We start from the raw sequence: 15164 nt of genomic DNA, 5'->3' as shown, positions 1-15164 counted from the left end.
TAGTTGCTGCCTCATACTCTTAAGAGGACATCAGAAACAAAACTGATATAGGCAAACAGTTCCTATTTTCTAATGGAACACCATAAGGCTTTTCTGAATTACAAGTATCAGGCTGTTTCTTAATATCTGTTAGATATTTAAGCAACACTTGTTCTGGGTTCTGGCCTAGCTCTCATTGCAAACAACTTTGCTCAGCAAGGACTTCAGCAGGCTATGTGAGCACAAAGCAGCAGCCCCTTATCTCGCACCCTTTGTTTTTTTAATTATTATTTTTATTTGTTCTTAGTTGTACATGACAGCAGAATGCATTTCAATTTATCATACACAAATGGAGTGCAACATTTCAATTCTCTGGTTATACACGATATAGAGACGCACCGTTTGTGCAATCAGATATGTACCTAGGGTAATGATCGAACCCTTTTTGTGGACATGCCTTCCCCAGGGCTTCTCTGTTAACTCTCCGTAGATCCAGGAGAGATAGAAGTTTCCTCTTATGCCACTCCTATGACCCACAAATCAATTATTCTTCTTTCCTCCTTGTATGAATTGTCCTAAGATACACTAGTCCATTCCATCTCTTGGAATAGAGTAACCTCAAGATCAAATAATTTGTGAAGCTTGATACCAAGTAGTAACCAACTTAGTAACACCTATCTTGACTCTCCTCCTTCCCCAGATCTTTTCCTCCACTCCTGCACCCCTAGATTGACACTCCTGTAAAAAGATGTTACACATAAACCTTGATCTTAAGCCCTACATTCTGAGGAATTTAGACTGCAGCTAGGATGCTTTTCAGTATCCAATCCAAAGCCATAGGGACAAACTAAAGCAAATATTAATGAGTGTTATACTTAAGAATAATGGACAAAACCCAAAGACAACATCATAGTGAATAAGGAAAAACTGAAAGTATTTCCTTTAAAATCTAGAACAAGACAAGGATGTCTGCTCTCACCACTCCTATTCAATATACTACTAGAAATTCTAGCCAGAGCAATTAGACAAGAGAAGGAAATTAAAAGGATAAAAATAGGAAGGGAAGAAGTTAAATTATTATTATTGTTTGCAAATGATATGATCCTACATTTATAAGATCAAAAAGCTGCTAGAGCTAATAAATTTCACAAAGTAGCAAATTAAAAAATTGACATACAAAAATCAATAGCTTTGCCATACACCCAAAATGAATCTGCTGAAAAAGAAATTAGGAAAACAATCCAATTCACAACAGCTTTAAAAAAAAAAAAATGAAATCACTGAAGACCCTAGGAGATGAAAAGACTTCCCATATTCATGGGTAGGCAGGATTAATAATGTTAAAATGGTCACAAAAGGACTATATAGAGTCAATGCAATATTCATCAAAATGCCAATGATGTTCTTCACAGAACTAGGGGTCCTAAAATTCATTTGGAAAAAGAAAAAGAAAGTCCTAAAATTAATTTGGAAAAAGAAAAATAAAAGACCCAGAATAGCTAAAGCAATTCTAAGCAAAAAATAAATAAATTTTAAAAAAAATTAAAACCCTGACTTTAAACTATACTAAAGAGCTATAGTACCAAAAACTGCATGGCACTGGCATAAAAACACACACAGAGACCTATGGTACAGAATAGAAAACACAGACAAACCACAGATAATGGTCATCTGATCGTAGGCCAAGATTCCAAAAACATTGGGGAAAAGAGCCTTTTTCACAAATGGTGCTGGGAAAACTGGTTATTCATATGTAGAAAAATGAGACATACTTCCCCATCCAAGGCAGAGTTATCTGTTCTTGAATGAAGTAATTCAGACTTGAGGATGGCACCAGAAGCTCTCAGAAATGACTATGTCCCAAATTAATGAGGGAATTAAAGTACTGGACAGAGAATACTTCCAATATAGCCTTTGAATCACCTCTTTAAAATCATAGCCTCTGGGACAGGAATCCCTTGTGATTCTCCTTTGCTAGGAAAGAAATAAAACTTCTTTTTTCCTTTTTCTCAAAATTAAAAAAAAAAGAAGGAAAGAAAAGCAAAAGAAGGTCAGGGGCATATGTTTTCTCTCGTTTGGAAGCTTGAGAGGAAAAAGGAAAATAAAATTATGGGGTGGGGCATCTCATGAAAATTGCAGGAAGATCAGTAGAGTAGAAGAACGGAATGCAGGGTGACGGGCGCACCAGGGAGGAAATAGTGGGGAATGATATGGGCCAAATTATATTGTTATGTTGTGGGCAGGTACAAATATGTACAATATATCCCACCATTATGTACAACTATAATGAACCAATAAAAAATATGGGAAAAAAAAGAATTGTAACTATCTGTTTAAATTTATCTAAGCTCTAGAAGTTTTTGTATGTTATCTAAAGCACCAAGCAATTAATTTTGGCCTAAGTAAACAAATTCAACAATAAAGCTTTTTATACAATAAGAATATATATTTGCTTATTTTAACTGAAACAGGTTACTCAAGTTTGTGGGGAGGAATGGCAGTGAGGTCAGTGGAAGCTGGTCATAGTTTAAAAAACAGATGGAGACAAGACTTTTCACTCAATACCTTTAAAAAATTTTTTTTGAGATCATGTAAATATATTACCAGTTTTGAACATTTACAGCATTAAGTGAACCATCTACAATCAGAATGAGACAAAGATATAAAAAAATATATAAATTCATGATAGAATAATCGTATGAAATCATTCATGATTTATTACCTATCTTGTAGATTTAGAGTCAGAACTTGACAATGGAGGACCTTAAATGATAATGAGTAGAGGAACATAAACTAGTACAAACTGATACCTGATTTCACATTTATTTCATACCTTTCTTAGACTACAAAAATAATGTGTGTTCATTGTGGAAATAAAATGGAATATACCAAAAATACAAAGGAAATAAAAATCACTTGCAATTACATCATCAAGAAATGAAAAACTATATTTGTGTATATATTTCTGGTGTTTTCTAAGAAATCTATTTCATGTATGTGTGATTTAATGCCACCATATTTCCAAACCCTTACTGAAGAGAAGTAACAGTTCATGATTTCTATGCAATGGTCAGATGGTCCAGCATTTCACAGGATTCTGTCTTCTTCTCCCCAAACCTATGGAATAGACATTTCCCACTTTATAGAAACGGAAAGTGAAGATCTGAGAACTTAAATAATATTAACATGTCCAAGGCTCACAGCTAATAAGTGGCAAAACCCATTTCAAAACTATCTCTATTCTAAAACCTTTGGTTTTTCCATAAGTCACCATGCTGCTCTCACTATCAGACTTTTTAAAACATGAGGTACAAAAATACTCTTCTAGATCATGCCATTACAGGTGTTGAATCAAATGACAAAAGTGGGAAAGACACAACTTGCTTTAAGCAAAAGCCAAAAAGAATAAGTAACCTCTCCATGGTACGAAAGTCTAACAGTATTACTCTTTTCCCATTTGCTAGCAGGTCCTGTCACCACCATCTTCATAGTTAAGATGAAAATCAAACTGCTGGAAGAAATAAGAAACTGCATTTAAAAGAACCAAATGCCAAGGGAGAAGTCCCCTTAAAAAAATTTCTTTAGGCTTTTATGAAACTGTACACTTCTTGGAGCTTGAGTCAGTTTTGCTTTTGAATTGACGAATCTTTTCTGGAAAACATAGGGTAACATTAATGATTAATAGCTAACATTTTGTAAGCACTTATAATAGACCAATCATGATTACTCATTTAATCCCACAACAGCCCTCTGAAGTGGATGTTTTTATTTCCCTCCCTAGTTAATCAATGGGAACGCTGGCACAGTGAGGTCATAGAACTTGATCAAGGTCATATAGTATGTGTTGGAGTGCAGAGGTGAACCCATGCAGTCTTGCTTCAGAGCACAGACCCTTCACCACTTCCATGGTCTTCCCTGAGAGTTCTTATGTCAAGAGGATTGACTGGGTGCCTCACAGAAGCAGAAGTCCCTTCCTCAGCTCCATATTTTGGGTGAGCCACAACTGACACCAGCTGAGACTGCTGCTCTTCAGGGTGGGATTTCTGTTCACTGTCCCCTGTCATTGAAGGGTGGAGTTTCTGTTCATGAAAAACTATAACTCACCAGCTAGTTCTGGGAAACCAGCACGTACCAGCTCTTCATACAGGTGCTTGGCAGGATCGAGCTGTGTCATCAGGACCCCATGCAACCAGATGAGCAGAGCCCTGTGGCCATGCTCACGGAAGCTTTCGTTTCCTGCACCAAGCACAAGAGGTTCAAGGTGACACATCACCAACTGGATGTGTTATTCAAATGTGATCTCAGTTCTAACTAAATGTTCTGTGGTCACACATCCATTCCTTTTCTGAGAGCTGCCAGTTCAAAAGCCCAGTGATGGGAGGAAGCCTGTCTAGTTCCCCTCAACAGTGTGTGTTATGACCAGCGTTCCCATCCACTTCAGCTCTGGCCAGGCAACTGCTGTGCTGGCACATACACAAAGGATTGAACAGCTACAGTGCCTGCCTGGCGGCAATGTCAATCTTAATGAAATGTGGAGCTTTGAGACAGTGTGTCTCAGAATCCAAGTGCATACTGCACTGGGGCATCTTGTTAAAATGCAGATTCTAATCCAGTATGTCTGGGCTGAGAATCTGCATGTCTGACAAGCTCCCAGATGTTGCTGCTGCTGATCTATAAATCGCTCTCCAAGCAGCATGTACCATACCACCACTCCAGTTTCAAAAACATGGCCCTGATACGAGTCTGCAACTTCCTGGGTCAGGATTATTCACTTGGTAAATAATCCCTGAATAATTAACCCCTGAAAGATGCTGGGATGTTGAGATGCTAGATGAGATGTAATGCAGAAACCTCTGTCACTCTCAACAAGAATTCATAGTCGCAGACACATAACAGGCTCCCTTGCAGAATCAGACAGATTTCACAAAAGGGAGGGCCTGAGCTGTAGGAGTGAGGAGAAAGTTCACTGTTCACAGTAGAGGGGCAGGCATTTGGGAAAGAGGAAACTGCATGCATGAAGAATATGCTCTTGGGAAGGCAAACACTCTATTCCTTTCTTAGTCTTGTTCTTGACAAACTTTTCTTCAGTGCCATTTGATATGTCACTCTCTGCCTCAAAGGTCCACAAACTGCCCAGTCAATGCCAGTAGCCTTAGCGTGGATTACCATATGTAATTATTGTAAATGTTAATGTTATTGGGTCAACAAGATTATAAACTCTATCCCACATGCACATGGCTTAGTATTCCTTGCTTGGTGGAGACATATACATTTCAGGTATTCCATAAAGATTTTGTTTTCTATTTTTCAGTCCTGAGGTTTGATTCCAAGGGCCTCACACATGCTAGGCAAGTGCTCTACCACTGAGTTATACCCCCAGCCTTTCCATAAAGATCTGACTTAAACACTTTAAAATCCCCTTTATTCTATAGGCAAGTGCTTTTTTTAATGTTTATCTTGTTTATTTCTATGTGGTGCTGAGGATTGAACCCAGTGCCTCACATGTGTGAGAGGCAAGTGCTCTGCCACTGAGCCACAACCCCAGCCCAGACAAGTACCTTTTTTTTTTTAAAACTGGGAATTTAACCCAGAGGTACTTTACCACTGAGCCATATCCCCAACCCTTCTTATTTTTTATTATTTTGAGACAGGTATCACTAATTTACTTAGAGCCTCACTAAATTGTTGAGACTGATCTCAAACTTGTGATCCTCCTGCCTCAGCCTCCCAAGCCACTATGATTACAAATGTGTACTACCACATTCAGCTCAGGCAAGAATTCTTAATATACACCATGTTTTCAAGTCATTTAAGTTAGAGAGATTTTCAAATTCAGCTCAAATATCTCACAGCTGTCATAGAACATTATCTGCCTAATTAGCCACAGTGACAAAAAGAAATCTTTTCAGAAACAAGTCAATATTCCATGTTTCTAATACATTATATTCCACTTGTTCATATGAAAATGTATCCTTAGAATCAGCAATAAAGAGGTGCATAATTTGCTTGTATGTAGTATAAGTAGACTACACTCATGGAGCTGGGGTTCTACCATTTAATTCTAAGGAATAACTAAGGCAAATCAACCTCTGAATGAGGGCACCTTCCCACCTCAGAATATCCTTGTAAGGGGAATACTCTGAATAGAAAGCTTTGCAAGAAAAAAAAAGTGACAAAGTTGAATAATGTAAAGCAAATTTTTCTGTATTTCCCAGGTTTGGGTCAAGTCATAAAAAAGCAAAGCTAAGGAATCCAGCTGAGCTAACCTCACTAATCCTGACAGCCTAAGTCTGACTGAAATGATTTCATTGCTTGGAATCATCTAACCAATGGAACCCTCTGAGTCTGTGTCTGTCATGGGATAGCCACATCTTCCCCAAGGCCATGTCCTCTTTCCCCTTGACCTGTTGAAGGGATTCCCTCGTAGAGTATAAGTCCTAAACAGTGAGCCATTCAACTCATTCACCCCAGTACAATCTGAAGGGACACCAGAAATTAGACTGGCTTCCCAATAGCATACCACCTGTTAGACCCTTGCTTCCTTTGTGTCTCTTCAGTTGGAAACATTAATTTCTCTATAGGATGATGACCACCTTTTCAATATGGCTCAATTAAAGTAGTTATCTTTTGAAAATTTCAGTTTACTGCAGATTCCCAAGTGTTAGCTTTCTGCAAAGTTTCCAATCACTTCCATGGTCCTAAGTTATCTGTTACTCTCCCAGGAGCCCCTGGACTCTGCTCTTCCAGGCACTTATTTGGAAGATCCAACAGCAGGAAGGACTGCTGCTCCTAACACTGCATGTCTCCTGCCCACATCATCTAGTGCACACTCACCTGACCACTGTTCCTCTATGGCTCTGATCTGGTCATCTGTAAAGTTCCAGAAGTGAGCTAGCCTCTGCCACTCATTGGTTTTCAGCTGACGGTAAGCCAGGTTCCAGAGGAGTGTGCGAATGTGCCTCGTCTCCAGACTGTGGTCTTGCTTGAATGTCAGAGTAAAGCCTGCTTGTGGCTCCCTGATGCTCTCAGGTTGCTCCTACATTCAAAAATAATTGTATCTGGTTATTACAGACATGCCCACATATTGCCTCATTTCAGAATGTATATGTTTTAAATAAAAATTGGTAAGGTGTAACCAAGACCATGTTTTCAATGTCATCTGTGACTGGGTCATTTTTTGCCACCCAAGATGGAGACAAATGTCTGAAATAAAAAGCTTGAGTACCATCTATCTGAAAAGAAAGCATGAGGAATTTTGCAATCTTGTGTCTTGTGCTGCTGTTTGCCCACCACAAAAGAGAACAGAGGGGGGCTGGGGATGTAGCTCAGTTGGTAGAGTACATGCCTACCATGCACAAGGCCCTAGGTTCAATCCCCAGTACACACACACACACACACACACACACACGAGAGAGAGAGAGAGAGAGAGAGAGAGAGAGAGAGAGAGAGAGAGAGAGAACAGAAGGGATATCCTGGCAAAGACAATGTCACAACAAACATATTGTTAATGGTCTTACTTTCAACCCACATCCCCCTTTCTTCTTTTGGATATTTGACATTCTCATATTAAAGCTTCAGTGGAACCTAGATTGAGCCCCATAGCTGGTCCCTTGATTCATCCTGTTCTCTGGTGAGTCTGAGGAGAGAAACTAAGAGCCTAACTCAGGGAAAGGATAGGAAAAGAAATGGCCATGAGAGAGACAGAGTGGATATCTTTGTGTAGTAAGCACTGCAGTTATACTCAGCCCAACAGCACTGTGCCTAGATTGGTACATTGTTCTCTGACTTTTTCAAAGTTTCCTCCCTTCTGCAGAATCAAGCCAAAAACACTGGAGAATTTCTGAAAGAAATGCAGTTGTCAAGGATTCCTAGAACCGCATGTCATGCACATGCCAACAGGGCTCCAGATAATCCCACTGCAGAAGGTTGCAAATCAGTTAGGGACTTGTGAGACAGCCCCCCAAGAGGCTTGGGATTTCCTGTCTATTCCCTCCTTTTTCTTGTATAGTGTCTCTATTTTTGTCTTTCACTTAAATAAAAGTAAATCTCAAAGTAAAAGCAGGTGTCAAGGCTTCAAGATATCTGAAGAACAAGATGGAAGTTAATGCTGGAGCAGAAAATGTACCAAAAAAATGGGACCCGAATTTTCAACACCTACGAGAAAAAAAAAAAATTGGTGGGGCTTGCTTATTAGCCCTTGTCATGGGATCAGCCTGCACCCTTGAGGGCATCAACAACTTCCTCCAGGAAATTCTACCAACTCCTGCAAAATGTAGCTAAGGAGAAGGGCAAGACCTTTCTTAGGGTCTATTCTTTGGTTTGAATCTCTGCAGCTTCCTCTATCCTAATAAATCTTAAATTTGGTCTTTTTGTGCTATCCCAAAATTCTTGGAGGTTCTGTTCGTGGTTTCTTACTATCGTCACTGTGGGGTCAACTTTATTTTCAAGATTATGTATTTTTGTCTTCACTGTCTGAGGTTCTGTCTTCCATGTGATCTAGTCTGTGGGTAATGCTTTCTATTGAATTTTTAATTTGGTTTACTGTTTTCTTCATTTCAAGAATTTCTGTTTATTTGTTTTTTTTAGAATCTCTCTTTTTTGAAGTGATCTTTTGTTGCCTGTATTTGTTCTCTTATCTCTTTATTGGACTGATCAATTGTTGCCTTTATTTGTTCTCTTATGTCATTCTTTAATTCACAGATCATTTTAATTACGTACATTTCTTCTACTGTGCTGTGGCTTCTATTGTTGAATCATCTTGGTTTGTTTGGGGAACTTTCTTCCCTTGTCTTTTCGTGCTTCCTGGGTGTCTTCCCCTTTAGCAGTGTGGATCCAGGATGTTACAATTTCTACCCTATAATCTTGTAGTGTCCCTTCAGGTTACTGATGTCTCCGTCTTCATGTTGGGCTTCCAGTTCCCGACCCGTGTCCCAAGATCGAAGCTGCTGCAACTGAATAGTGACATCAGCAGCAGAGGTAACCTGAGATACTGGTAGAGGTGTCCCGAGATGGAGGCAACCACTTTCAGAGTTGGGGCTGAAAGGGAGGGCTATCAGATGGCGTTGGACGACCTGTTGGCACGTGATGATGCAGCAGGCAGCTGCCTCTAGGCCCTGTCAGCTGTTAGAAGGTGGGCAGGGCTATGGTGATGGCTGCAGTGTTCCAAGATGGAGGCGAGCAGGCGGGGTGGACAACAGCCTTGGTAAACTGGGAACCTCAGTGAGGGCTCCACCACAGTTCTGTGGGGCTATCCTGGGCCTGTCTGGGCTCCACAGGGGTCCGCAGACCTGACCTGGGCCTGCCTGGGTTCCTTGCCAGTGGGTGGTCCTATCCTGGGCCTGCCTGGGCTCCACTGGGATCAGCAGGGCTGTCCTGGGCCTAGGCCTGGACCTGGGCTGGGACAGGGAAGGGGTGGAGGTGGGGGCTGACCTGGGCCTGCCTGGGCTCCACGCAGATCGGCTGGACTTGGGGTCTATACTTTGTATACAGAAGTTGGAATAGGAATGGAGATATGAATTACCCAACTATTGTTTAAGAGGCTAAGAATGCAAGATCTTCTCTAGCCTCACCTGAGCTTTATTTTCACAGTGCCTCGCTTTCAGGAATCCTAAGAGATAAGGCTGAGGGTGAAAAAATCCAATAAACTTGGGAACTATAGGTACTTCACCTCATTCCATGTACTGAAACAATGATGAGCCTATCAACATCACAACTCCAAACAACCAAGGTGAAAAGAAGAGGGTAGAATGATTTTGTATTTACCTTTGCATTACAGCATTCATAGGAGCAGGATGGATACTAGGGATCAAACCTGTGGCCTTATGCATGCTAAGCAAGCATGCTACCACTGAGCTGCATCACCAGTCCTGTATTTTATGAAAATTTAGAGAAACTTGCATGTTTCATGCATACCAGGATCAGGCTGATTGGAACTTCAAACCTCCATAAGAAAGGGCTCAGGATTTGGAAAGCCCCAGTCATTTCCAACATTTAGTAAAAGCATTAAATAGACAAAGTATCTGCCAAAGCACTAAACTATTTGCATTAGTAACACAAGCCAAATCAGTAGAGATTAACACTAGCCACATTTTAGGAAGCTCCCTTTTGCCTCTGAATCATTGAATTTAATGATAGATGATTTAAGCTGGGCACGGTGGCGCACACCTGTAATTCCAGCAGCTCAGGAGGCTGAGGCAGAAAGATCCAGAGTTCAAAGCCAGGGAGACACTAAGCAAGTCAGTGAGACCCTGTCTCTAAATAAAATACAAAATAGGGCTGGGGATGGGGCTCAGTGGTTGAGTGCCTCTGAGTTCAATCCCTGGTACCACCCCCCCAAAAAAAAATGATGGATGATTTAATGATGGTTAAATTGCTATATAAATAGATAATGAATGTGAGAGGAAATTTAAATCACATCTTTAATCCTTTTATTAGAAAACATTTCATATGAGTCCAGAATACAAATTTGATGAACAAATATTTAAAAATAATAAATTCATTTGGTTTAAAAAAGTTAAGGCTATATATTAAAAAACAAGTCTCAGGTCTTCCTCCCACCCTAGACCTGTCATCAAGATTGATAACTCTTGCTGGGGCAGTGATGCATGCCTATAATCCCAGGAAATCAGGACCCTGAAGCAAGAGGATTGCAAGTCTAAGGCCAACCTCAGCAACTTACTGAGACCCTGTCTCAAAATAAAAAGGGATGGGGGTGCTGGGGTTGTGGCTCAGTGGTAGAGCACTTGCCTAGCATGTGTGAGGCACTGGGTTTGATTCTCAGCACCACCTATAAATAAATAAATAGATTAATTAATTAATTAAAGGTCCATTAACAACTAAAAAAAAGCTAGGGTGGGAGTTGGGGATTTGGCTCAGTGATAAAGTGCCTCTTGGTTCAATCCCAGTACCAAGAAAAAAAAAGATTAATAACTTACCATTTCTGGGACCCTCCTTCAGCTATATTTATAAATTACATATGGTTTTCAAAGTTTCTCTCTTGTATCTTAAGGATTTGTTGGGAAAAAGAGCTTATTCATTTGATGGAAAAATCATTTATACTCATCTAGCCACCAAGAATCTAAAGACATTATCAGGCATTAAAAAATAGAACAAATGACTATATCTATTTTCAAAGAAAATGTGGAAGCAACAATTTCTTTTCCCCCGCCCTGCCAGTTCTGGGTATCCAACCTAATCCCTTGTACATGCTAGGCAAGCAGTCTATGACTGAGCTATATCCCTGGCCCTGGAAGCAATGATTTATAATACTTTAATTTTTTTTATTTTTAGTTATAGATGACACAATACCTTTATTTTACTTATTTATTTATTTTTATGTGACGCTGAGGATGAAATCCAGTGCCTCACCCACATAAGGCAGGTGCTCTGCCACTGAGCCACAACCCTAGTCCCTGGAAACAATGATTTAAAGAGCAAGATGAAAGGTGGAAATTTGAAAAGTTGTCCTCAATAAAATAGGCAATTTGAGAAAATGAGCTTAAAAGGAAAAGGGGCAAAGAGGAGGAGGAGGAGGAACAATAGAAATAGAAGAGGAAGGAGAACAATAATAGAAATAGAATATTAAACAGGGAGTTCTATTTGTTTTTTTTTTTAACACTAATGTATTTTCTTTTTTTTTAAAGAGAAAGAGAGAGAGAAGAGAGAGAAAAAAATTTTTTTTTAATATTTATTTTTCAGTTTTCGGTAGACACAACATCTTTATGTTGTTTTTATGTGGTGCTGAGGATCGAACCCAGCGCCCAGCGCATGCCAGGCGAGTGTGTTACCACTTGAGCCACATCCCCAGCCCACCAGGGAGTTCTATTTGTTAAAAAAAATTTTTTTTTAGTCACTTTACAGATATTACGGTTTGGATTTGTAAAGTCCCCTAAAAGCTAGTGTGTTGAAAACATGGTCCCCAATACACCAAAGTTCAGAGGTGAGGCTTTTAGGGAATGATTGGATCATGAGGGCTTTGACCTAATCAGTGGACTACTGGGAGGTAGGACCTAGTTGGAGAAATCAGGTCACTGGGGGCATGCCCTAGGTTTATTTTATCCTCAACTCTCTCCTTTGCCCCTGTCTTTCTCTCTTTCTCCCCCTCCCTACCGCCCACCTCTCAGCTTATCAACTCCATGAACTGAGCACTTTTCCTCTGCCATGTCTTTCCACCGTGTTTCTACCTTGGAATAGCTGACCATGGACTAAATCCTTTGAAACCATGAGCCAAAATAAACCTTTCCTCCTTTAAGTTGTTCTTGTCAGGCATTCTGGTTGCAGCAACAAAAAGCTGACTAACACAACAGGCAAAACATAGGCGAGAAAAGTTGCAAGGACCATGGTGTGGCCTTTAAAGGGATCCAGACACAGTCAAGTACTGCATGATATATACAATGACATATACACTGACAATAGCTACATCATAGCATACAGGTGTGGTGGGGCAAACCATCTAGGTTTGTGTAAGTACACTCTAAGAGGTTCACACAATGATCAAATTGCTAATGACACACTTCTCAGGAAGTGTCCTAATCCTTGCAACACATAACTGCATATCCCAACTACTGAGCTGATTAAACAGGACTGTGAGAGAGTAGACAATAAATATTTTTCCCTTTAAGGATTTAAGGCATATTTCCCAGGATGGGCCGAATGGACAGCAATCTAGGTGTGTGGCTCCTCCAGGAGAGACACCTACATGATGAGAACCCGAATTCTGCTGCTAACATTGGAGGTGTGGTAGCCATGCAGCCTCAGCTGGAAATGATGCATCGCTAGAAACTGAGGCTGGTATCTGATAATGAAATCCTGCCTGAAGGTATAGACTTGAATCTTGGAGGAGAGGACAGTCTATGGAGAAGCTGCACAAGTGACAGACATCAGAGCAAATAAAAATGAAAGAAAGGAAAAGGTGAGTTAGAGACAAGTTTTTTTTATGTTCTCAGATGAATAAGGTTCTGTGACTGTCACAGAATACTTGAGTGGTGAAGAGCCAGTAGAGGGTGCATTGAAAATTACAGAGCCATAAATAGGAACCTTTTAACCAGCCATTAGAGTCTCCTGTAACAGAATATGGCCAGAGACCAGAGGACAGAGGCACAGCCAGGGAGTCACCCATTAGGGACTTGTCCACTGTACCCATTAGAGCCAGCAATAATGAGCCCAGCTCAATAGTGAGCCCAGCTCACGAACTCCCTCTACTGCTGATGCTGGCAAAGGAAAAGGAGAGGGAGCAGGCAGCTGTTCGTTCTGTGAATGAGGGCAGCACAGGACAGAAAGGACAATTATAATTATAGTGGCAAGGGCTTCTGCCTATGAGAGCAGAAACACTGCCCAATAAGAAGACAGGGGTTGCTAGAAGAGCCTCCTGCTCTGCTGACATTGCCTTACCTCTCTCCAGGCATAGTATCTCTCTGCTTTAATAAGCATGTCCACAACAAGGCTGTGGTTGCTCCTAGATGCCACAGCCAACGCAGTCTTTCCTTGCTAAAAGTTAAAAGAGAAAAGTAAGTGTCAGGTGCTATCACCTGGTAGTTAGGAGCTGTAGCTTTGGAACAAGGGATCTGGGTTCAGATCTGATCCTACCACTTCCTTGTTGGGTGAATTTTAGCCAGTCCTTGGCTTCTCTGGGGCTCCAAAATTACACCAAGGTGTAGTGGTGAGGATAATGCATACAAAGTACTTAGAGCATGTGCCACCATTAACCTCCCTTGCAGTTAGGTAAGTGACTCACATTCTGGCCAATGGTATGTAAATGGAAGGGCATAGGCAAACATGGGAAACATCTTTTTTTGTTTTGTTTTGTACCAGGAATTGAACCCAGGAGTACTCTACCACTGAGCCACATCCCCATCCTTTCTTATTTTTGATACTGGACCTACTAAATTTCTAAGGCTGGATTTGAAATTTTGATCCCCCAGCCTCCTGAATCACTGGGATTATAGGCATACACCACCATGACTGGCTATGGGAAGTATTTTTAAAGACAGGAGAGATGTCATTGTCCTTCCATTCCATCTCTTCCTGAATGGAAAGCTGATAGGATGGCAGAAGTTTGAAGTGGAAGTCTCAAAATATGACTTCCACTTCCTTTTCTGAAGTGGAAGCCATGTTTTGAGGAGGGCAGAGTAATAAGACAGAAAAGAGCTGGATCTTATTAATTATCAATAACACAACTAATTCATGTATAAAATTCAGTTCACTGGACTCATGGCTAGAAATTTTTTTTTTCTATCATAGCACACTAACAAAAAGGGTGAGGTATCACCACCACTCTAACAAAATAGAATGAGCAAAAGAGACTGTCCTGGACATCGTGTGGAGCATGTTCTTCTTGGAGCCCATATGGTATCATATACAAATTACAAAAAGGTGCTCCTTTCTCAGGATGAATATAGCTCAAAGCCAGGGTACACAGCTTTGCAAACAACATCTCTTAGATTTTATTCAGTGCACAACTTCTACAGCTATACATTTTTCCCTGACAAAAATGGTAGTTCTTATTTGTTTTTCAAATGACCCATGAGGAATTCACTTAGGAATCCTGAAAATAATCAGAATTCATGGTCAGTGGTAACTCCAGAAGTTCTGCTCTTAGGAAACTATGGTTCTAACCTTACAGATCTAATCTATCCCAATAATTCTCGGACATGGCTGGATATTGGCAGCAAGTACAATTCCCACCCACACAAATGCCTGGGCTATTAGTCCAGGCACAAAAATCCAGGTGAGCTGGAAAATTGGGGATGAATGTAATCAGCCTCTAATCAAAAGAGACAGTAATGAAATTAGGAAGAACTACATTTTGCAGGCATTTAGCAAGCCTCTAATTGCATGCTGCCTAAATTCTGGCTTATAAAGCCATTTGAATCACCATAATTAGCCTATTTTGGGAAGGCAGCATCTGAAAGCCAGAGTTTTCAGACTCATGAGAAAAATCTTCCTATAGAGTAGATGCTGGAATGAAAGTCCCAGCACATCTGCCCTTGCAGGTAAAGGAGTAGGTGGCTGTAAGGCCCTTTGGGAGCTTTGTGACATCTCAGGCCCCAAGACAAGCTTCTGGGAAAATCAAATCCAACCCAACTTTTACTCCCTTTGTCCCATCCAGACTTTAATGCAGCTTTAGAAACACTCATCTTTGGTAAAAATCATGGGAACAGGTAGAAAACATTGTTTTTATTTACCAA

General features: G+C 40.5%; 1 protein-coding gene across 1 annotated transcript in view; it reads right to left on the bottom strand.

Annotated features, from left to right (window-relative positions):
* Positions 1–246: 246 nt before the first annotated feature.
* The window catches only part of Ankdd1b (ankyrin repeat and death domain containing 1B), a 65071-nt gene continuing 50153 nt past the window's right edge, over positions 247–15164 (bottom strand). Inside the window, exons 11-14 of the mRNA XM_027927879.2 lie at positions 13369–13464; positions 6814–7015; positions 4084–4215; positions 247–3630 (exon numbers count right to left, since the gene is read on the bottom strand). Coding sequence (XP_027783680.1) covers positions 3569–3630; positions 4084–4215; positions 6814–7015; positions 13369–13464 — 492 coding nt within the window. The 3' untranslated portion in view covers positions 247–3568. The remainder of the gene's footprint in view (positions 3631–4083; positions 4216–6813; positions 7016–13368; positions 13465–15164) is intronic.

This window comes from Marmota flaviventris, chromosome 5, assembly GCF_047511675.1.
Source record: "Marmota flaviventris isolate mMarFla1 chromosome 5, mMarFla1.hap1, whole genome shotgun sequence".
Lineage (NCBI taxonomy): Eukaryota > Metazoa > Chordata > Mammalia > Rodentia > Sciuridae > Marmota > Marmota flaviventris.
This window is presented reverse-complemented; position numbering and strand designations above follow the sequence as displayed.